Here is a 22324-nt window from a genome sequence, read left to right on the forward strand (position 1 = left end):
CATAGTCAAGCTCAAGCCTGAAGCTGAGCCAGCGCAGGTAAAGCAGTACCCCATGACCCCTGAAGCCAGAAACGGAATCCTGCCACACATTCGGTGGCTACTGGATGCCAGGATTCTGATCCCCTGCCAGTCCCCATGGAACAGTTAAAAAGCCCCTCACTAGTGATTACCGGCCAGTTCAAGACCTCTGAGAGGTTAATAAGTGGGTAATGGACATTCACCCGACTGTACCAACCCCCTACAACCTGTTAAGCTCACTGGCCCCGTCCCAGACCTTGTATATGGTATTAGATTTGAAAGATGCCTTCTTCAGCTTGTCACTGGTGTCCCAGAGCCAGGCCCTGTTCGCCTTCGAGTGGAGTGATCTGGAGAGAGGCATCAGTAGACAGCTAACATGGACCTGCTTGCCACAAGGGTTTAAAAACTCCAACTGCCTTTGATGAAGCCCTGCACGAGGACCTGGGTGAGTTCCGCAGGCAGCACCCCAACCTAACTCTCCTCCAATTCGTAGATGACATCCTAGTGGTGGCCATCAGCGAACAGGACTGCTTACAAAGCACGCGAGACCTGCTCATCACACTGGGGGACCGGGGGTATCAGGCATCGGTGAAGAAAGCCCAGATCTGTCAGCAAACTGTAAGTTACCTGGGATACACCCTTAAAGATGGTCAAAGGTGGCTCACTGAGGCCAGAAAGCAGACTGTACTCAAGATCCCGACCCCAACCAACCCCAGGCAGGTGTGAGAGTTTCTGGGGTCTGCAGGGTTCTGTCGACTTTGGGTACCAGGCTTTGCTGAAATTGCAAACCCCCTCTATGAAGCCACGAGGGAGGGGCACCTCTTTGAGTGAACAACAGAAAGAGAATTAGCTTTTCAGAGATTTAAGACTGTTTTGCTTTCTTCCCCCACTTTGGGGCTCCCAGACATTACAAAACCATTTCATCTCTATGTAGATGAACATGAAGGGATAGCCAAGGGGGTGTTGACCCAGACCTTGGGACCCTGGACCTGTCCAGTAGTCTATTTATAAAAAAACTAGACCCGGTAGTGTCAGGATGGCCCCCCTGCCTCCGCATTGTAGCAGCCACTGTGCTGCTCGTAAAGAATGCAGACAAACTCACCCTGGGGCAGGAACTGTTGCTGACCACACCCCATGCCAAAGGGATAGCCAAGGGGCTGTTGACCCAGACCTTGGGACCCTGGACCTGCCCAGTAGCCTACTTATAAAAAATACTAGACCCGGTGGCATCAGGATGGCCCCCCTGCCTCCGCATTGTGGGGCAGGAACTATTGCTGACCATACCCCATGCCATCGAAGGGGTCTTGAAACAACCCCTGGACCCGTGGATGAGCAACATGCAAACACACAAAGCTTATTACTTTACCCACTACGAATCTGGTTCTTGCCTAGCACTGCCCTAAATCCTGCCACTCTCATGCCCAACCCGGATGTGGAGACACCACTCCACAGTTGCCAGGATATCCTAGCCCAACTCCACAGCATGTGCCAGGACCTGACTGACCAACGGCTGCGGGACTCTGAGGAGACCTGGTTCACAGATGGCAGTAGTTTCATAAAAGATGGCCAATAGTACTCAGGGGCAGCGGTGGTCTCTGAGGCAGGTACACTTTGGGCTGAACCTCTTCCAGTCGGAACCTCTGCCCAAAGGGCTGAATTAATTACCCTTACCAAGGCTTTAGTTCTAGGCCAAGGAAAAAAGCTTAATATTTATACTGATAGCCGATACGTGTTCGCCACCACTCACATACACAGGGCCATCTACCAGGAGAGGGGATTGCTGACAGCAGAGGAGAGGACTGTTAAAAACAAACAAGAAATACTAGACTTACTAGCCGCCTCTGGCTACCAAAAAAACTAGCCATCATCCATTGCCCAGGACATCAAAAGCCACTACCCCAGTGGCAAAGGGCAATCATCAGGCGGACAAGGACACCAGAAGTGCAGCCCTCAGAGCCACACAGGCCCTGGCAGTTAATCTACCCGACACTGGGCCTCCAGTCCTGCCAGAAGAGCCCAAATACACCCCTGAGGACTTGGCCTGGATCTGCACCATCTCTCAGGCACATAACCCCTCCCAGTATAACGGCTGGTGGTGCACAGCTGATGGGAAAATCATCCTCCCTGCGTAGCTGGGGCTAGGCATTTTACAGCACATGCACCAAGCAACCCATATGGGCAGTAGGAAGTTAAGAGATCTAACCCAACATGCACAGATTAAGATCGAGCAAATGGATGCCAAAGTGGACTGGATAGTTAATGCTTGCAAAGCTTGCCAGCTCACTAATGCCCGAGCCAGACCTACTATTCAAGGCACCTGCACAAGGGACACCAAGCCTGGTGTGTGTACTGGGAAGTGGACTTCACGGAAATTAAGCCTGGTCGGTATGGGTACAAATATCTCTTGGTCTTTGTAGATACTTTCTCAGGGTGGGTAGACGCCTTCCCCACAAAAAATGAAACTGCTCAAACCATGGTGAAAAAGCTGCTAGAGAACATTCTTCCCAGGTATGGACTACCAGCTATAATTGGCTCAGACAATGGGCCAGCCTTTATATCTCAAGTAACTCAGGGAGTAGCCACAGCACTGGGAACAACCTGGAAATTACATTGTGCGTACAGGCCCCAGAACTCAGGACAGGTAGAAAGAATGAATAGAACTTTAAAAGAGACCTTAACCAAATTAACCCTGGAGTCTGGGGGGACCGGGTGGCTCTCCTTCCCTTTGCCCTATATAGGGTCAGAAATTCCCCTTATACCCTAGGTCTCCCTCCCTGTGAAATTCTCTATGGGAGACCACCTCCTATTATTCCAAATAATCACATAGATCTTCTAACAGAGGCAAATGATGAAGATTTTCTCTTTTCCCTCCGCTGTTACCAGCAGGTTCAGAAAGAAAATTAGAACCGTCTGAGTGCCATCTATGCAGCGGGCCTGATCCCAGAGCCTCACAAGTTCCAGCCAGGGGACTGGGTCTATGTCAAGAGACACCAGCAGGAAACTCTCGAACCACGGTGGAAAGGGCCTTACACTGTGATCCTGACCACCCCCACTGTACTCAAGGTCGATGGCATCGCTGCATGGGTCCATCACACCCACATCCGGTTGGCAGACCCATCTGCCATCAAAGAGGATTATATCCCACAATGGAAGCTGGAAAAAGACCCTGCCAACCCACTCAAGCTCCCCTGATGATCCCAGACTCACCACTGAGGTCCCATGATTGGGTCCTCTTAGTTACAAGGAGAAGGGGGGAATGAAGGACCCAGTGACGCCGTGACACCATTTTGGGCTTTTTGGGCTTTCATCCTCCATTTTTAGAAAACCTGAAAGCTCCTAATTTAGTTTCTTAGTAAACCACACCCCTCCCTATCTCCCAGAATGCGTCCCTATCTCCCAGAGTGCGTCATTCCCCCACCCCCCTGGCCGTTCAGATTGGCGGGACCCCATCAGCTTTGCTTCCCACACCCCTCACTCCATAATAAAAACCCTGCGCACAGGGAGCACGAGGCTCTCAGTCCCAGCTGTGTCTGGGGGTGCCGACAGCCCAGGCTCGAGCTTGAATGAACACCCTCGTGTGATTGCATGGGTGTCTGGCTCTCTCGTGTGGTCATTGGGGACCCCGACTCTCGGGTGTAACACAAGCCATACAGCTGAGAATGAATAAATATCCAAAATATATAGGGAACTCAAACAACTCAATGGCAAGAAAACAGTCCAGGCATGGTGGCCCATGCCTGTAATCCCGGAACTTTGGGAGGTGGAGATGGGGGAGCTGCTTGAGTCCAGGACTTCAAGATCGCCCTGGGAAAGAGTCCCCTCACGATTCCCCTCAGGTCAGGGTGTGGGAGAAGGAGAGAGAGAGAGAGGGAACATAGAGATGCTCTGTGTTCATAAAAAAGAAAGAAAGAAAGAAAGAAAGAAAGAAAGAAAGAAAGAAAGAAAGAAAGAAAGAAAGAAAGAAAGAAAGAAAGAAAGAAAGAAAAGTAAGAAAACGAACAACCCAAATTAAAAAAAATGAGAAAAGCAAAAATAGACATTCTCAATAGAAGACATACAAATGGCCAAAAGGTATATAAGGAAGTGATCAACATCATTAATCATCAGAGAAATTGAAATTAAATCCATAGTGAGATATCACCTCACATCTGTTAGAATAGCTATTATCAGAAAAGATGAAAGCTAACAGGTGCTGGCACATGGAGGAAGGAGATGGGAATGAGTATAGTCATTATGGAAAACAGTACGGAGGTTCCTCAAAAATCTCAAAATGGAACTACCATATGATTTAGCAATACCACCCAAAGGAAATGAAATCAGTATGTTTTAAATGTCTGTACTCCTATTTTTATCACAGCACTTTTCACAATAGCCAAGACATGGAAACAATGTAAGTGTCCATCAACAGATGACTAAAAAAACGTGATATATACACACATCCAGGGGAATACCACCCAGCCTTAAAAACAAGGAAAATTCTGTCCTTGGAAACACTGTGAATGAACCTGGAGGCCATATGCTAAGTGAAACAAGCCACGCACACAAAGACAAATGTGTGATCTCACTTGTGTGCAGCATCTAAAAAGCTGAACCTATAGAAGCAGGAAGTAGAATGGGGATGCCAAGAGAATCGTGTAAGCCCAAGAGTTAGAGGTTGCTGTGAGCCTGTGACGCCACGGCACTCTACCCGAGGGAGGTACAGTGAGACTCTGTCTCTACAAAACAAACAAACAAACAAAAAAAAAGAATGGGGATGCCAGGTACTGGGAGGGAGGTGTTGGGGAGACCTCGGTCAAAGGATACAAGCGGCGCCTGTGGCTCAAGGAGTAGGGCGCCGGTCCCATATGCCGGAGGTGGCGGGTTCAAACCCAGCCCCGGCCAAAAAAAACACACACACACACACACACAAAAAATTTCAGGTAGACAGGAGGAATAAATTCAGGAGATCTGTTGTACAATATCATGATTGTAGTAACAATGTATTGTATTCTTGAAAATACCAGAGTAGATATCAAGTGTTCTCAACACAAAAACATGTGAATTAATTAATTGATTAATGAATACCTTAACTCAATTTAGCCATCTCACAATGTATACATAGATCCAAGCGTCATCTTGTATACAATGAACAGACAAATTTTCTTTGCTAATTAAAAATAAATAAATTGGAAGAAATAAAGCATGTTCTGGTATTTTTCAGAACTTGAATATGAACACTGCTTATTTCTTCACTGCATTTGGCTTAGCATGTAGTTTCAAAGACTCTCCATGTAATGAAGTAGTTTAAAATACATTGATTCTGATTTGCAATCATTTTTACTTTGAGAAAAAAATGATCTTTGCCTGTTTTCTAGTCAACAAAGTATTCAGGAATTGTGAAGCAACATAATTTACTCTCTGAATTGATAAGGTACTTTACAATCTTCAATAATCATTGCCTCTCAGTTTGCTACTGTGTGGAGAATGTGAAGGTCTCTTTGGCCTGTTTTTACCGTGGAGACCACAGACACTTGCCCGTCACATTACCTTACAAGAGAGGATGAAACTTGAGGTAGGTGACTGAGACATATCTTTCTCTCTTTTTTGGCACTGTTGGAAAAATGCATTCACGTGTGGATCCTGCAATGGCAAAAAACCAAAAACATACATTTCTCATGATATGTAGACTATGAAACAACCCCCCTGACGGGAAATGAGCACTTCTTGAGGTCAGAACCTCCACCCACAGGGCTTCCTGGAGAAGTCAGCAGCAAAGCTTCCATTTTCCCTGGACACCATTTCTGGCCTCCCGAGGGTCTGACTTCACCACAAAGCCCACTCGGGCTCCTGTTTCATTTTCATAGGTCTTGTTGTTCTTCTTGGCCGTGTTACAATGGCTGGAGAATTACTCACTGTGCTTTAATTTTTTTTTTTTCTTATCTTTCCCTAATCCTGCTTCTTCCAGAGACTTCTACCAATTTCTCTCACATAGGCTTTGGCACACATTAGAAAAGGGACTCTTGAGACACTTTACTAAGAAGAATATGTTCCAGCTCCATCCATGTAAACATGAAAGAGGTAAAGTCTCCATCTTTCTTTAAGGCTGCATAATATTCCATGGTGTACATTACACCTGCGGTGCATCTTGCAAGGGTATATGTGAATCCTAGTAAATGTGGAATGTAAAGGTCTTAGCAAAATAACTAAGAAAATGCTACAAAAGCTATGTTAACTAATGTGATGAAAATGTGTCAAACGATCTATGAACCAAGTGTATGGTGCCCCACGATCATACTAATGTACACAGCTATGGATTAATAAAAAGAAAAAAAAAAAAGAAAAGGGACTCTTTGACACCCAGAGGAATATTTTTAGGCTTAAAATGGCTGAATTAGCTAAAAATTAGGAAGTCGACACCTAACATTATAAGATAAAACTGACTCTTCCTCTTGCCCTTGAAGTCTGTTTCCTGAAGATGGTGGCACCTTGGACATTCTCTAAGTTCTGTGTCAAGGTTAGAAGTTATGTAGTCAGGAGGTGAAGCAGGGAATTTGAATGAGGACTGAGGCTACACTGGGAATGTTTCTTAGGCATTCAATGATTCTGGAAGGCTCTCTGCGGCTTGTGTTCGCTTCAGGTCAGGGTGTGTGAAAAGGAGAGAGAGAGAGGGAGAAAGATTTTCTGTTTTCTGGCTGTAGTTCCTTTTTTTGACTAGAGACAACTGTTTTCCTTTTATACATCCCTTCTCTGCTTCCTCTATTTGGTCATTATTTATGGAAAGTTGACTGAGTGCCAGACTCTCAGCAGGCACTGGGGACCTGACCTGTCCCCTGTGGACCTCCCTTGTGGCTGGGAGGCCAGCATCACAGCACAACTTCCACACACACACCTGTTTAATCACAGTTTGATATGTGCTTCAGATGAAAAGCAGGGTGCCATCTGGGGGTATGACATGGTTCAGCTTTGTCTGTGGGGTCAGGGAACAGGGACGGCTTCTTTGAAGGAGTCACACTGAGCTACAATGGGAAGGGTGGGCAGGAACTGACCAGACCAGCAGGGGAAGGGCAGGAGAGTGGGCCAGCTTGCCTTCCCAGCTGAGGAGAGGCTGAGCATCCGACGGATGAGGGTCTCAGTGGACTAAGTGGACGTGCTGCTGCTGGAGGGCCCTGGGTGCCTGAAAATGGAGGGGGAGGCCAGCAGCGTGTGGGCAGTGACCGTAGTGGTGATTAGGGGGAGACGGGGGAGGTCTGGGAAAAGCAACAGGAAGCATGAAGCAGAAATTGACAAATAGATAAGCACTGAACCCAAGGGAGGAGAAATAAATGTTTCGCCCTGTAATAATTTACTTTGTAGTCCATAATTGATGCCAGAAAATTTCCCACATTGTGGTAAGACAGGCTGCCTTGTGATGGAAGGGGTGAAACTGTGGTTATTTACCAAAGATGACAATTACATGTGTGCAGCATTGTCCAGCTCACGAGGTGTTTCTCATCTTGATCCTCACCACAAACTTTAGAGGGCAGAGACTTTACTGGAACCATTTTCCAGATTAGGAAACAAGGACTCTGTGGGGTAAAGTGATTTGCATAGGGCTCTGAAATGGGTTCTGCTGACCTTGCGGCCTTCCCTCAGGGTAGCTCTGGGCAGGCACCTGGAGTTGGGCTCCGTTTTGCATTAAAGGCCCAAAGTCTTTATTTTTAACATTTAATATTTTTAACATTTGGGTGTTGCCAGTGGAAGCAAAATACACTCCAAAAGGAGCGTCATCCTATAAAAGCACTTCTGGTATTTTGGTCTGGAGTTTTATGGCGTCTGGACTTGAGAGGTCAGGACATTCTAACTGTCTTGAGAGAGGCATAAAATTAGGCCCCAAACTGTCTTTCTTGTAGTATTCAGTCACCTGCTTTTCTGACACATGGCGATACAATCTGTCTGGTCCTGTAAACATGGGAGTTACCTCAAGATTCTGTGTGTTAGAGAAGATGCTGAACACTGCAGGACAGTGTACTCACCTGGGTATGGACTGTTGATACTACAAATGTGGACACTTTGAAAAGCGGTTTGCCACCATCAACCCATTTAATGTCACTCACGCCATGCTGCAAAAAAAAGTTTGTTACTGGCCATTCTGATTCACGATAAAGAGGGAAAATGAAAAATTCAAATACATTTGGCACTACCAGTAGATGAGACCAATATGATATCAGGGAATCATTTTTAATAGATGATTTCTAGTGGCTAAAAACTAAAGATTGGGACTAGCGACACTTGATTCCTAACTACACTCTAGTCTTAAATAGCAGAAAAAGAAGATCATTGGATCCATTTGGCTGATGTGTTTTTTGCTCTTAAATTATACATTATTCAATACCTTTCCACTTGGAGAATCTTGAAAGCTTAAATAATTAGGAGGCAGACTTGTTGCTATTGGGATATTATACTCTTGAGAAGCGATCTGATCCTGTTTCATCAGAGGAAGCCAGGCATACCCCACTGTGCAAAAGCAAAACAGAGAGAACACTTCTGAGTGAGAACCAATAGTGAAGCCATTATCATTGGGTGGATACTAGACTTCCTTAGATACATTCAGAAAATCAGAACATTTAAAATATTTCCCAGCTCAAGTCAAATAGATGATGCCTAAAAGTACTTGAGATCATTTCCCGTCAGTACCTGATGTTTCCAGAGCCTCCTTCTTTTTGGCGTTGGCTTTTGCGTTTATATCACAGGTGACGTGATAAAAAGAAAACAAAATGTGGTGTTTCTCATGGAGTTGTGTTGGTAGCTCAATTTTCACCTGCAAGGAAAGAAACCATATTTGGACTGATGTTACAATCATTTGCCAGGACAAGACAAGTTGTTTAAAATACTCTTTAAATGATCTCTGGTTCATGTTTAATAGTGTTGAATGTACTGATTGAACGCTCAGTAAGGGTTCAGTAAATAGTGTTCACAGGCGGTATTAGTCCTTCTCCTCCTTCTCCTCCATCTCCTTCTTCTTCCTCTGTTTCCCCTTCTCCTTCTCCCCCCTCTTCCTCCTTCTTTTTTTAAGACCCAAGGTCTCACTCTGTTGCTCAGGCTGGAGCGTGGAGTGCGGTAGCATGTTCACAGCTCACTGTAGCCTTGAACTCTTAGCCTCAAGTGATCCTGCCTCAGCCTCCTAACTAGCTTGGTTTAGGTGTATGCCACCACACTTGGGTAATTTTTCTATTTTTTGTATAGGTGGGGTCTCATACTTTGCCCGGGCCAGTCTCAAAATCTTGCCCTCAAACGATCTTCCTGCCTTGGCCTGCCAAACTTCTAGGATTACGGGTGTGAGCCACCACATCCAGGCAAGAACACACATTTTTTGATGTCCACTTTATGTTGGAATTCTAGGATCCTGTTCAGGTAAGCTGCATTCAGCTCAATTATCAGTGATTAAGTAGTTCCCAGAATTGTCAAATCAAACCATAAAGTGAGAGCCATGCAAATCATCTACCAATTTATTTAGGATAGTGGTTCTCAGCCCATGGGTCATGACCCCTTTATAACAATGAAAATACATCCTGCATATCAGATATTTATTTACATTATGAATCATAACAGTAGCAAAATTACAGTTATGAAGTAGCAACGAAAATAATTGTATGGTTGGGAGTCACCACAACATGAGGAAGTGTATTAAAGGGTGGCCACATTAGAAGGCATTAGGAAGGTTGAGAACCACTGATTTAGGAGATGCTCTGTGAAGCTAGCTAACTTATATCTATACTGGTAAAGAAAAGATTTAGAATAGCTGTTTCAACATGTGGTCCCTGGAATATCAGTACCAGCTTCACCTGGAAACTTGTTACAAGTGCAAATTCTGAGGCCTCAGCCCAGATGCATTGAAAATCTGGGGTAATGTGTGTTTAAAAAAGCCTTCCAGGTGATTGTGAGATAATAAAAACATCACATTTTTTAAGGTCAGCTCTGTGCTAACATACATGGATTTGCAACATGCTTCTGGTGCAAGTGTCAATTAATGTAGGCTATAAATCTTGATCAGGGCATACGGGAACAGGCATGTGCGTAGTCTACGCTATCACCAGGCACCATCTGACCACTCCCCCATCCTTCTTAGGAGCTGCCGTGGGCAAAACGCGTGAGGGGGTGAGGGTGGAGGTCGGGGTGGGGATGGGGACTGGCCCTTACCTCATCTGAGAAATCCGGATTCTGGGAATGGTGCAGAACTGCTGTGTGGGCGGCTGAGGTGAAGAGGGGCCCTCCAGGTTTTCCATAAATACACTGTTTAAAAAGTTATGAGTTGAATGATTATGCAAGTCGGATATTATTCCTTAGTGATATAAAGGTCACATCTCCCCATCCTGGGACAGTGACTAACTTTTCGATTACTTGCCAAAATTAGCTGACACCTAATTAACACTGAACTTCTCTGACCTACTTCCCTGCATTTTGCTCTACAATGGGATGCTGATGAAGATCTGAAGGCTTTTATTCCGCATATAGATCATATGCTAGAGCCAAACACCAGCACCCACGCACTCTGTGATCACCATGAGAGAAGGGCTGACCCATTTGAGACTGGTCCCTGCAGAGTGGCTTCCCAGAGGGGCCCGTGGAACCAGCTCTGGTCTAGAGCAAAGGTCCCAGGCAAACGGCATGGTTCCCTGACGTGCCATCTTCCCTCCATGAAGGCTGAGTTGCCAGGGGAGGGCTGGTCCCAGGCTCCACCTCATTACCTGACTGTGCTGTCCCAGCCCCGCAGTCAGGCCAGGGAATGTGATATGCCTCACCCTGGATGGAGCGCCCGGAGCTCAGGGCCTTGCTTCCACAGCTGGCACCTGCTTGGCTGTGTCTCCCGAGCTGTTTGAGAATGCAGTGAAGCAGAGGAACCCACATGCCTGGGATTTTTTTTTTCTAGAATTTCCCTCATGGAAAACACTGCTCTGGCAGGCCTTGTATGTCTGCCATCGAGTCATTGCCTCTGTTCGCCTGACAATTAATTTCTCTTTTCTGTCCTGAAGCTGACTTTGTTGTGGAGCCTGTGGGAGCTAGCAGTGGCCCTGCCTGGTGCAGGGGACTCCTCCTCTTTACTCAGCATGATGCACTCAGCCATTTTCTCCTGAAAAATTCTACACACTTTCTCGGCAGCATAAATTTAAGGACACAATCTCTACCTGCCAGGACACTTTAAGAGATTATCTCAGAGAATGGGGGCAGGGAGGTGTAGTAATAAATTAGCTCTGTCCTTTAGCATCTTGCTTCTCAGATTCACTGAAGTTGGTAGGATCTGGCAGTGGGCCCACTGAACATGATTTCCCTCTCTATAGCTTTATAGGTTCCTTTATGTTCTTTAAGTCCTTAAAGTAAGAACGGTATCCTCTATATCAAATACGGACTCTAAAAAGTGCCACCCAATTGCAGTTTTATAGGTTAAAACAGCACAGTTCGTACAAACCTCATAGTTTTATTGATCTTATTAAATCTCATGATCAATGACCAGGACTGACTTCCCAGAGCCATTTTCCAGTTCCTCAGGCACTTGGTGACGTGCACCTTCCATAAATATGAACAGCCCTGGGGCTCTGCGTTAGCCATGAGGCCCAAATGCAGCCGCACTTGGCACAGGCCGGGAAGGCCGGCTGGGATGTGCCATTTTCAATCAAGCCCCGTGAAACAAAAGACAAGCTGATCTTTGAAGAGGGCCATGTCTTCGAATGAGGAATCTTTGCATTTATTTCACGTTAGAATGGTATCCTTTTTTCGAAGTCATGAAAAACTAAGGGATTTCTCACAAATCTAGTTAATGATGGCTATTAAACCAGTTACTTTCAGAAACTTTAAAAGAAATATGCTAAATTGTTCCTTTTTTAACCACCGTCACCTAAAAAGCCCCTCAGTAGTAGAAGGAATCTACCCGCCGCCTTCCCACCCCTGCTGTGCCCCGGGATGACTTGGCTCACCTTCACCGGCTTGGCGCCTTCTTCGTCGGAATTTTTGAATTCAATGCACACGGTTATATTGCGTGCCTGAAATTACAGCAAGGGGAAATGGAAATTATAATTGCCTATCGAATAACATCAGAAAATAATCCAAGTGCCCAAAACAAGCATTTTCTAATTAAATCTGCAGAATGTAGAATACCTAGCATTTCATGTGATTTATCCATAAAGCTCTGAATCAGTAGACAGACCCAGAAAGATCATTTAAAAGGGAATTAAAAGCTGATGTGTAAAGGGAGCAGGAATGCTATTTTTAAAGTATCTTAAGAAAGTACAAAAAATGGTCCATGACAAAATTATTTAGGGCTGATTTTGTAAAAGATTATTAATACATTACAAAATGACACACTTACACACTTTTAAGGTGCAAATTATCACTGTCCCTTACTACGTATTTTCTCTAAATAGTTTTCCACCGCAAAGTGCTGGACTATAGTAATTATTACTTTTTACTTCAAGAACCATCTTACATGATCTAAATGTGGTAAAGAGAGGTGATATCTCAGGAATTTATATCCTACCTTGTTGAAACATTTCTGGCTGTCATACTTGAGGTGTTTGGGGTAAACGTATATTTGATTTTTGTAGACTCTATAAGGACGACAATACTTGGATGAGTCGTAAACAAATTCTTCCACCTCCACTGTGGGTTCTGGTTGAGCCATTACATTGAAAGGCTTGACAGGGATAAAGGACGATGTTACACAGTCTTAAAAAATCAGAAAATAAGAGTTGGTCATTTAATATGGTTCCTTTAAAGTGAATAATACTTAACATATTTTAAAATGAACCCACTCAAGATAGAAACTTCCTGCTTGTACATCAATTGATGTTAAATTGTGCTAGCAAGAAAAATTTGTAGGAGGTGGGCAAGGCAGATTAATAAACTACATTATTTTTTTAAGGCTGAAAAGTAATGGGTGTAATTCATAAGGTCAACAGAGATAGGAATTACATGGAAAAAGCATGGAGTACATCTGGAAATAGCAAATGTATATCAAAAGGCTTCCTTTCTTTTGTTGTTTCACGGAGACTTTTAGTGCATCAGATTTTGACTGTCTAATAAACTACATATTTAATGTCAAAACTGATGTCTCAAAAAACTAATACATCTTTTGGATGGATTTATAACTATTTTATAAAAAAAAAGTTAATATTAGCTAATGAACCTCTGAACCTGCTGACTAGACATTATAAGATGTAATCCACTGAGTTTTACTATAATGCTACAAAAATAATACAGATATTGATACATGATAGAACAAAGCTTTGTCCAATGACTGTATTACTGAGTATCAGATGGATCAATAGTAACCTCTTCCTGAGGAAAGATCTTACAGCATGGATCTGAAGCCTCTCTGCATTATTAGATACAATTTATTTTTCTCTTCATTTTTTTTAGACTCTTTAAAAAAAATCTAACCTTGTGAGATCAACCTAAGGGGAAGGGGAAAGAAAATACCATTAGGAATTAATAAAGTTTTGCCACTAAATAGTTGGAAGGCAGAAGGTGTGGCCCTGAAAGCTAGCCATGCCTTCTACTTTCCTTACCTCACTGAGATTATTTTTGTTTCTAAAACGCAAAACGATCAACTATGTAAGCTTGGGAATCAAATGACATGTTTTTCCCCCAAAGCCAGTTATAATATTTTTCTAATGTCCTACAATTCTTTCAAAGAGAATATTTAGCTTGCACATTTGCTGCTTTTCCTTTCCACAGGTGTTAAAAGTCAGGTCCTCAAACCAGGTAGAGGAAATGGCTTAGTTTATCCTCTGATTTTCACACCAATCAGTATAAAAACAATGTGGAGAAAACCATGGCTTAAGTTAGAATGCTTATCATACTGCACATTGAAAGGATTAGTGGAATATTTAGTAAGACTGAGGAATTTGTGGGTGGCGCCTGTGGCTCAGTGAGTAGGGCGTCGGCCCTATATACTGAGGGTGATGGGTTCAAACCCCGCCCCGGCCAAACTGCAAGAAAAAAATAGCTGGGCGTTGTGGCGGGCACCTGTAGTCTCCAGCTACTCGGGAGGCTGAGGCAAGACAATTGCCTAAGCCCAAGAGCTAGAGGTTACTGTGAGCTGTGATGCCACAGCCCTCTACCGAGGGCGATGGAGTGAGAATCTGTCTCAAAAAAAAAGACTGAGGAATTTGATAGTGCAGTAGTGATCCAAATGTCCTCTGGTAATAATCCCCGTGATGTTCACACTTCATTATAGGATGCCTTTATTCATCCTTCACATCACTGAAAAAGTCACTAAAAGGCATAATCAGAAGTAACAAAACAAAGGTCATCACTTAAAAAATTCTAGGCTGGGGGCAGTGGCTTATGTCTGTCATTGTAGCACTTTTGGAAGAGTGAGGCAGGAAAATCATTTGAGGTCATGACCAGCTTTAGCAACATAGGGAGATCCCACCTCTACAAAAATAGAAAAATTAGCCGGGCATAGGGGCTGGAGCCTGTAGTCCCAGAGACTCAGGAGGCTGAGACAGGAAGATGGCTTGAATCCAAGAGTTTGAGGTTGCAGTGAACTCTTATAATGCCACTGCACTTTAGCCCAGGTGACAGAGTAAGACTGTCTCAAGAAAAAACAAAACAAAAACAAAAACAAAAAAAGAATTAAATTCTAAAACTCTTATTTATAAAGTTAATGACAATCTCCTTCAGCAATTCAAATTTTCACTGGCATAAACAAGACTTCTGAACATATTTTAAAAAGAATGTATGCTCTTTGTGCAATAACACAGTCTAACTCTACAATATTTGAGTTATAATCACTGTATGGGCACTGACGTGGCTACACCTGGTGTATGGAGTATCCTTCTGGCAGGACTGTGTGGCAGAACCAACCGATATTTTTGAATTCTTCGACTCCATCCAGGTTAATACAAAAGATGTAATTGAATAATTTATATTCTGTACAGTTCCTCTGACTCAAAATATGTGCAGGCATACAGCATATCCCCTGGGTGAAGGGCTCAACTACAACTTGAACTTTGCCTGACAAATGCAAACAATGTAATCTAATCACCAGTACCCTCATATTAATCTGAAATAAATTTAAAAAATTAAAATTGAAAAGAATATAAATTCTCCCATCATGGTTTATTAATTTATTAGTCTATCCGAACCTGACTTTCCTCATTGGCAAAGCTCCAGGGCTTTGAGGAATAAATGACATAATTTAATAGCTTGCTGGATGCATGCCAGATAAATGTCAGGTACCCTGACTATGGTCCTTGCCCTAGAATACTCATCATTTGTCTTAAGGGAGAAATAAGAAGGCCCAAATTGTTATAGAATATAGAATCATGAATTCCATTTATCTAAACCTTTGGGAGAAAACAAACATCCCCCCCAAAAAACTTGTAACCAATCGACCAACTAAAAAAACCCACTAAATATTCAAAACTCTACAACCAAGCCGTGACATCATCATCATACTTGGAAGCTCCAAAGGAACGTTGTCAACAGCAATGTCCAGGCTTCCGGGGATGGTCTGCATTTTGCTTATTCTGTCAGCCCTGCAAGAGAATGGCAGCATCGAAACACACACACACACACATACATGCACACACACACACACATACATGCACACACACACACACATACATACACACACATACATACACACACATACACACATACACACACAAGAATGTCATTCCAGTTTTCAACAAAAAAGTAGTCAACTATAATCCTGAGCTTTGATGAGGGTAAACCACAGACCCCAAATAACCTTGTGAATGATTTCATTTAACCGGTTTAATTTTAAACACCAAAATTTATGTGATACCACAAATGAAAATGGGGAGGGGACATATTCTGAAAGATATTCAGAATACGTATTTTCAAGATATTCTGGAAAAGATTTTAAATAAATATTCTTTAAATATTTTAAAGGTATTCTGAAAAATATTTTAAATTTATTTTCTTCTACCCCAAATAACACATAAATAATCAAAAAAGTACTATAGTAAATTATATAGTTTTTGTTGACAAAAGGTGGTAGTATTTGAACCAGTTTAAATGATTCATCCTCATGATTCATTTTAAGAAGTTTTAAGGGCAAAGTTGGTCTTTGCAACAATTGCTAAGTGGACGGTCTATGCTTTTTTTTCTCCACTTTTTTGACTTCAAACAAAGAAGACACAGAGCCTTTTCCTGACTCTGATTCCTTCCGCCCTCTGTCCGCCTTGCAATGAATGCAGACACTGCCTCCCACCTATCGTACCCTCACATTCACTCCCTGACTCAGCTAAAACCTCTCTTCAGGGCGGCATCTGTGGCTCAAAGAAGTAGGGCGCCGGCCCCATATGCAGGAGGTGGTGGGTTCAAACTTAGCCCCTGCCTAAACTGCAAAAAAAAAAAGAAAACCTCTCTTCAATCTTCCTTGAAAGTAACATGGAAGTTCCTAATAACAGTTTCTTGTGTTATCCCTCTCAAGCAATCTACTTTGAAAGGTAGAATAATTACAGTGATGCGTCAGAGCCAACTCTTCCCAGTTTGTGAGAGCTAACTGCTAATTTTTCAGCAATTTGGCCTGACAGTTGTTAAACAGAGCCATTATTAAAAATCAAATAATGTACATTTACTAGTTAAACAAATTATATTAAACACAAGGATAATAAGTACTCAAAATTCACCATTTTCTAATTATTTTACTAAATGGTAAGATTGTCTGAGCCCTCCAGGTTATGTAAACCTCACTGTATGGTGGAAATGCTGTAGAAAAGGTGCCCATCTCTTCCTAAGTCCATGTTCAGTGACGCACCATTGCTAGCTCGGAATCGACAATGGTAGGAGAATTTACACCACAGAAATTGGCATCGGTGCAAATCCAATTTTCCCCTCAAGAGTCACTTGTTAAACACGTGTCAGGACATCACTGAGAAGAAATGTCCTACCGTGCGAGGCTTCCACAAAGTAACTTAACGTCAGCATCGCCTCGTGTATTCTGTTCAAGGTACCCTTAATTGATACGGTAATAACTTTTTGCTATGCACAAATAACATAGATTTTGTGAGAGTTTGGCTTTCTACTGTTTGTAAAGGGTGGGCAAAAAGTTCATATGCAATTTGTGGGCACCTGTACAAACTTTATGTCCACCCCGTATAAGCTCCCCACCAAAACTTTTGCCTACTCTCTTCTGCTCAGCGTTACAAATTTTCATGCTTCAGTATACTGGCCAAAAGGAAATAAAGTGAAAAAAGCACTCCATTTTCTTTTTATTTATTTATTTTTTAAGTTTTCGATTTATTTAATATTAGGCCTCAAATACACATATCATAGTAGTTACAAAAGCAAACAAGTGGAAAGCATATATAAGTCAGGAATAATAAAAGGATACATTATAATGAAAAAATAATCCATAATTTCCAAAGTGAGAATTATGGACAAGGATGTGATTAACAGGTTGTCCTGGACCAAAATTGGAAATCAATTTTCACTTAGTGGTTGGGGTGGCCTTATGAAGTGGCTGGGATGGTACTGGTATGGACAGGATGGCTTATTACCTTAAAGGGTGGAAAGCTCTCCTCAGGTAAGGAGTAGTCTTTCAGGATTACAGAAGAAGTGAGATGGATTCAGGAACTTTTCAAAGATTTTACTTCTCACTTTTATTTTGCTTTCTATAGCTTATATTTTTTCCACAGCAAAAACAAACATTGAGAAAACAAACATTCCTCCCAGTCAAATAGAAACATATTCTCTACAGAAGCTACAAAAATTTTAATCATGCTTGTTTCAGAATAGGGTACTATTTTCATCTTGGCTAACAACCTAATTGATCGGAGATTGTTGCTTTTTAGATGGGGAAGGCAGAGGTAATATTTGGGTAGAGCCCTGTGTATTAGGGGTTAACTGCTTCTGAAAAATGCCTTGTGATCAAAGACCTACCTTATCGCCCCCAGATGTTGCATGTAAGGTGATACAGTCAGTCAAACAATGTTGTGGCTTTTTATTTTTATTCTTTCAGCAATAATTTCCACTGTCTTTTCCAAATGTATTTGAATGACTGTATTCACAGCACTGTAACTGTTCTGTGGAGTTTTAAAATATAGTTCTAAAATTCCTTAACATTCCCTGTATTGAGAAGTGTCTATTCCCCTTCCTTGAGTCTAGAGTCTCTGTCTTGGGCTCCGCCACAACTTGGCAGCTCGGTATGTCAGAAATGGCACTATTGTAGTCTCTGGCCCCCAGCCTGAAACGTCTTGTCATTTGGAACTATTTCTCTTAAAATACAGCCACCATACAGTGGAGGAGACAAAGGATCCCATGGACAGGAACCCGTGGACAGGAGCCCATGGAGAAGAAGCAAGATTTCTAGCTCATAGACCCTGTGGAGCTTCCAACAGCAGCACTAATGGGCCAGATGTTATATGAGCCTTCTTGATATTGGATCTTCTGGCCCCAGCTGGCCTCCCACAACCCACAGCTGTGAGTGGGAGACATGAGCTGTCCTCACTCAGTTGTGCACAAATTGTGGACTTAGGAGTAAAATAAGTAGCGTTGTCATTTTAAGCCACTAAGTTTTAGGGTGGTCTGTTACAGAGAAATAGATAACTGATATGGTTTAACATTTCACACCCATTGGCAAATTTTACTTTTGGGGCATATTTGGGCATGTATGAAGTCATCGGAAAAGCATCTCCTTTCTGAGGGAGGTTAGACATTTGTGGATCAGCTAATCAGGTATTGTTTATGCAGAGATAACAAATCAATGTAGCTGACCTATGTTAAGTTTCAAGAATATCCAAAAAAAAATCATACCTTCTGTAATCTGACACTAGTTTAATTAGGTCCTCAGTTGAAATCTTGCTACTTTCTTGTCTATACAGTGGTGAAAATCTGGAATCTCTGTCCACATTTCCCTGGTTATCCTTAAATACTGATCTGAAAGAAAAATATTTATTCGGGTTAATATTTGGATATCGTTTATGAAGTTGTGCTTTTAAGATAACTAAATTAAATCTCTCATTTACAATGGAAGAAACTTTAGAACCTTACAAAATAAAAAGACAAAAATACTTCTTAGACAAATGTTTCATTTACACTCTGTATTTTTGTTGTCTTTAATTTCTTATTTTCAACACTGTGTCTAAGGTGACAGTAGTTCATATTATAACTTTTTAAAAATGATATCTCACATTTAGTAACTTACATCAAAACCTTGGAGTATTAGAGAAGCACAGAGGAATAAGAACACAGGTTATTCCTTTTAATTATTTCCTCAAGATATCCTAAACAGGGTCACTTCAATTTGGGTGGCACTGTTAGGATTTATGAATAGTGGAACAGGGATAAGGTTTTATGCGGGTACAGAAGGCCAGACTCTAGAAACATTTTCATGGAGATAAGTACGCCCATGTCACAACATTTAGGACAGAGAGAAAGGTAAAATGGAATATTCCTGAGTCATGTTTTTGTATTCAATAGGAAGAACACTGTGAATCTGAGCCTTTATTTCCTTTGTTGGTCTATTGCCTTGGCACTAAATAGACTTAATTAAAATACATAAATTGTTTTTGTCCAAATAATATATTAAGGCCAGGCAGTACTTGTTTCCTATACACAGCATGCCTAAATGTCCTTGTACTTCATACAATGTGTGGTTGAAGAAAGACTAGACCCATAAATAGTTGTTTCTTCTTCAATATTATGGAAACGTTGAATTCTTCTTCTAACTTAAGGGCCTTAACCACAATTTTTTGTTTTTCTTCAATGAACCAAAGACTTCAATGCACAGGCTGAAATGGCTGTTTAAATGGACCTCAGACCATAGAGCTTCAGTGTAAAATATAGACAAAGGGCCAGGCATTTATCAGAATGATATTTTTAGACTCTTTCAGTTTGTCTCCTTATTTTGCTCTGCATAGCAGTTACTGAGAGAAGGTAAAAAGGCCTTCTATCCGATAACAGTAGGGAGATGGAAAGAAAATACTGAATTTGAAAATGATTTTTGTTTACATATTACACAGGGCTTTTGTTTGAGTGCACGAGATGTTGAAACCAGTCTGACGTCTTTCTCAACACTATCATTACATCTGATTATACTAAGTATAAACAAATTGCTCTGATTTTGTTCGCATCTATAAAACTGATGTGCCACTTCTTGCTAAAGACTTAGTTTTGTTAGACTGAGCTTGAGCAATAGCTTTTTAAATAATCAGTGACTTTGATAGATGTGAATTGTATAACTCATTTTTGCTCTTCTCCACTGCTCTGTCATGGAGACGGCTCATTCATCTTGGATATTCATCCCAAAAAGAAAGAGAACAGCCCCATGCAAGAGGTTTTGTTCACAATGCTGTAGGAACTGGTTGCTTAATAAATATACTAACTGGCAAGAGAACAAAGAGCTGACTTATTTACACAGAGGATCTCTGGATGGCTGGGACACCAAGCCTGCTTCCAACTGCCACCGTTGAGCAATGACCCCTACATTGTGAGATCTCAGAACCACGATATTTGGGATATGATTGGGAGGATCAGAAAATATGTCCCAGCTGTCCTGAAGCAATCTGTGTAAATGAATCAGATCTTTGTTTTCTTAGTGAAAAGAAAAGAAGCTTAGGTATCTCTGATAGCTAAGACAGAATGAATTAGACGTGTTTTTTTCATGGTTATGGAAAACAAACAAAGTGGTTCTCAGGCAGTTTAAGATTATTTCGAGGAATTAATTATTTCATCAATAGAGCTTGAAAAAGACAGACAGAAGGAAGCACCATGGGTTTTTGTCACTGCAAGGATTCAAATGGAGCTTGAACAAGCATTTGTTGGGGATGTTGCCATCAGCACGGGAATCTTAGATAACGGTGGCATTGTGCATTTTCTCTGAATTTAGAGATAGCAGGATATAATTCTTGTGTTAGTTTTGTTTAATTTTAAAGAAAGTGCCATGTTGTGTGCTTGTCTGTTTAGAATGTAATATGAGACAGAGGGAAAGAAATCACTCCAGCGTCCTGGCCCGGATTTTGTCACGTGTGACTCTGGGGGTGATGAGCGTGGGAAGAGCTCCACTTCCAACATGCCACATTGGGAAGGGCCAACTTTCTTCCGAATCAATAAGTGTAAAACACCCTGTGGTCCTCTGCATGTGCTCTCTAGTCCTACTCCAAGAATCACCTTTTCACTGTAAGATGGCATTATAGTTGGTGCCCAAGAGGAGAACAGAATAATTCCAAATAAAATTCAGTTCACAGGGGTGAGCAATGCAGCAGGTGGGATGACTATACTGGGGTAAAAATAAGGCCATAAACTAAATTTTCAGTTCTCCTCTTTTAATGACAATTAACTGTAAGGGCCAAAACACTTTAGGGCACACCGAAAGCTATACCATGAAACAAACTACAATCTCCAAAGTATAACAGAAAGGCAAAGTAGTCACAGAATCAATAGGGCGTTGAAGTAGGTCAGGGAGCTGCTGACCTCGTGAGTAACAGCCGGCCTGCCTCTGATGTGGTCAGATTTATTTCGAGCAGTTTCCACATTGTGAGTGGGAAATTAGAATCTTCTTTAGCTGGATCTTGTGCTTTTTTGTGGTTAGATAATCCAAGTGGTCTAACATGCAATCTTTAGAACTGTGCTGCTAACCGCTGTTCTCAGTTGCCAGGGAAATTTATGGAGATGTAAATCATGTCTACACACATGAACTGGTAGTGGATACCTACCCTACAGTGAAAGTGCTATTTGGGCTTTAATACGGCATGAGCTTGTGGTTTCTTCGGCTGACTTATTCTAGGGATAATTACTTCAATGGTTGGTAATATTGTCAACCTCTCTAGAAATCTCTTTCTTCCAGCATATTTATTTCACTAGACAATTTCAAAGTAGGATCGTCACTTCTGCTAACTTCTCAGGTTCTTTCAATAATGGCTAAAAGATGTAACAAACAAGTTATGACTTGGATATCTACCAGGGACCCCCAGTACGCCTAGTCATGCACACAGTGCACATAGGTCACTGCCCTCTATCATAAGCTGTCTTGCTAAACTGTTCTATGAAACATATGTCTCTGGCGAGCTTGCGATGGTCACCAAGATGGCCCTGTTAGCATTGTTCTGCATGTGGGTACACTAAAAATAACAGGCAATACAAAAGTGTTCAAAAATGAAGCTTCTGGTGCCATCTGTAAATGAATCTCTATTTTGTTGGTTGTAAGGGCCAACCTACCTCACCGCCCAGGCGAATGGCATACGGTATTTCCCCAATTTGCTGCAGAATTGCCTGTTTGACTTTAGTATCTTTTGTGCATACTAAGGGAAAAAAATGAAAATGTTATTTAGAATAGCAATTTACAAGCTGTACATGTAAAATAATACTAAATGCTTATTAT

At 42.0% G+C, this 22324-nt stretch overlaps 1 protein-coding gene across 10 annotated transcripts in view; it reads right to left on the reverse strand.

Moving 5' to 3' along the window:
- Window positions 1–22324, reverse strand: part of DOCK10 (dedicator of cytokinesis 10) — a 277597-nt gene that overhangs the window by 69490 nt on the left and 185783 nt on the right. For all 10 annotated transcript variants that reach the window (XM_053597597.1, XM_053597595.1, XM_053597593.1 and 7 more), the window contains exons 14-23: window positions 22162–22244; window positions 18760–18882; window positions 15433–15512; window positions 12506–12693; window positions 11946–12011; window positions 10174–10266; window positions 8671–8794; window positions 8369–8490; window positions 8010–8096; window positions 5545–5637 (exon numbers count right to left, since the gene is read on the reverse strand). In XM_053597597.1, the coding sequence (XP_053453572.1) occupies window positions 5545–5637; window positions 8010–8096; window positions 8369–8490; window positions 8671–8794; window positions 10174–10266; window positions 11946–12011; window positions 12506–12693; window positions 15433–15512; window positions 18760–18882; window positions 22162–22244 (1059 nt within the window). The remainder of the gene's footprint in view (window positions 1–5544; window positions 5638–8009; window positions 8097–8368; window positions 8491–8670; window positions 8795–10173; window positions 10267–11945; window positions 12012–12505; window positions 12694–15432; window positions 15513–18759; window positions 18883–22161; window positions 22245–22324) is intronic.

The sequence above is a fragment of the Nycticebus coucang genome, chromosome 7, assembly GCF_027406575.1.
Source record: "Nycticebus coucang isolate mNycCou1 chromosome 7, mNycCou1.pri, whole genome shotgun sequence".
In the NCBI taxonomy this organism is placed as follows: Eukaryota; Metazoa; Chordata; class Mammalia; order Primates; family Lorisidae; genus Nycticebus; species Nycticebus coucang.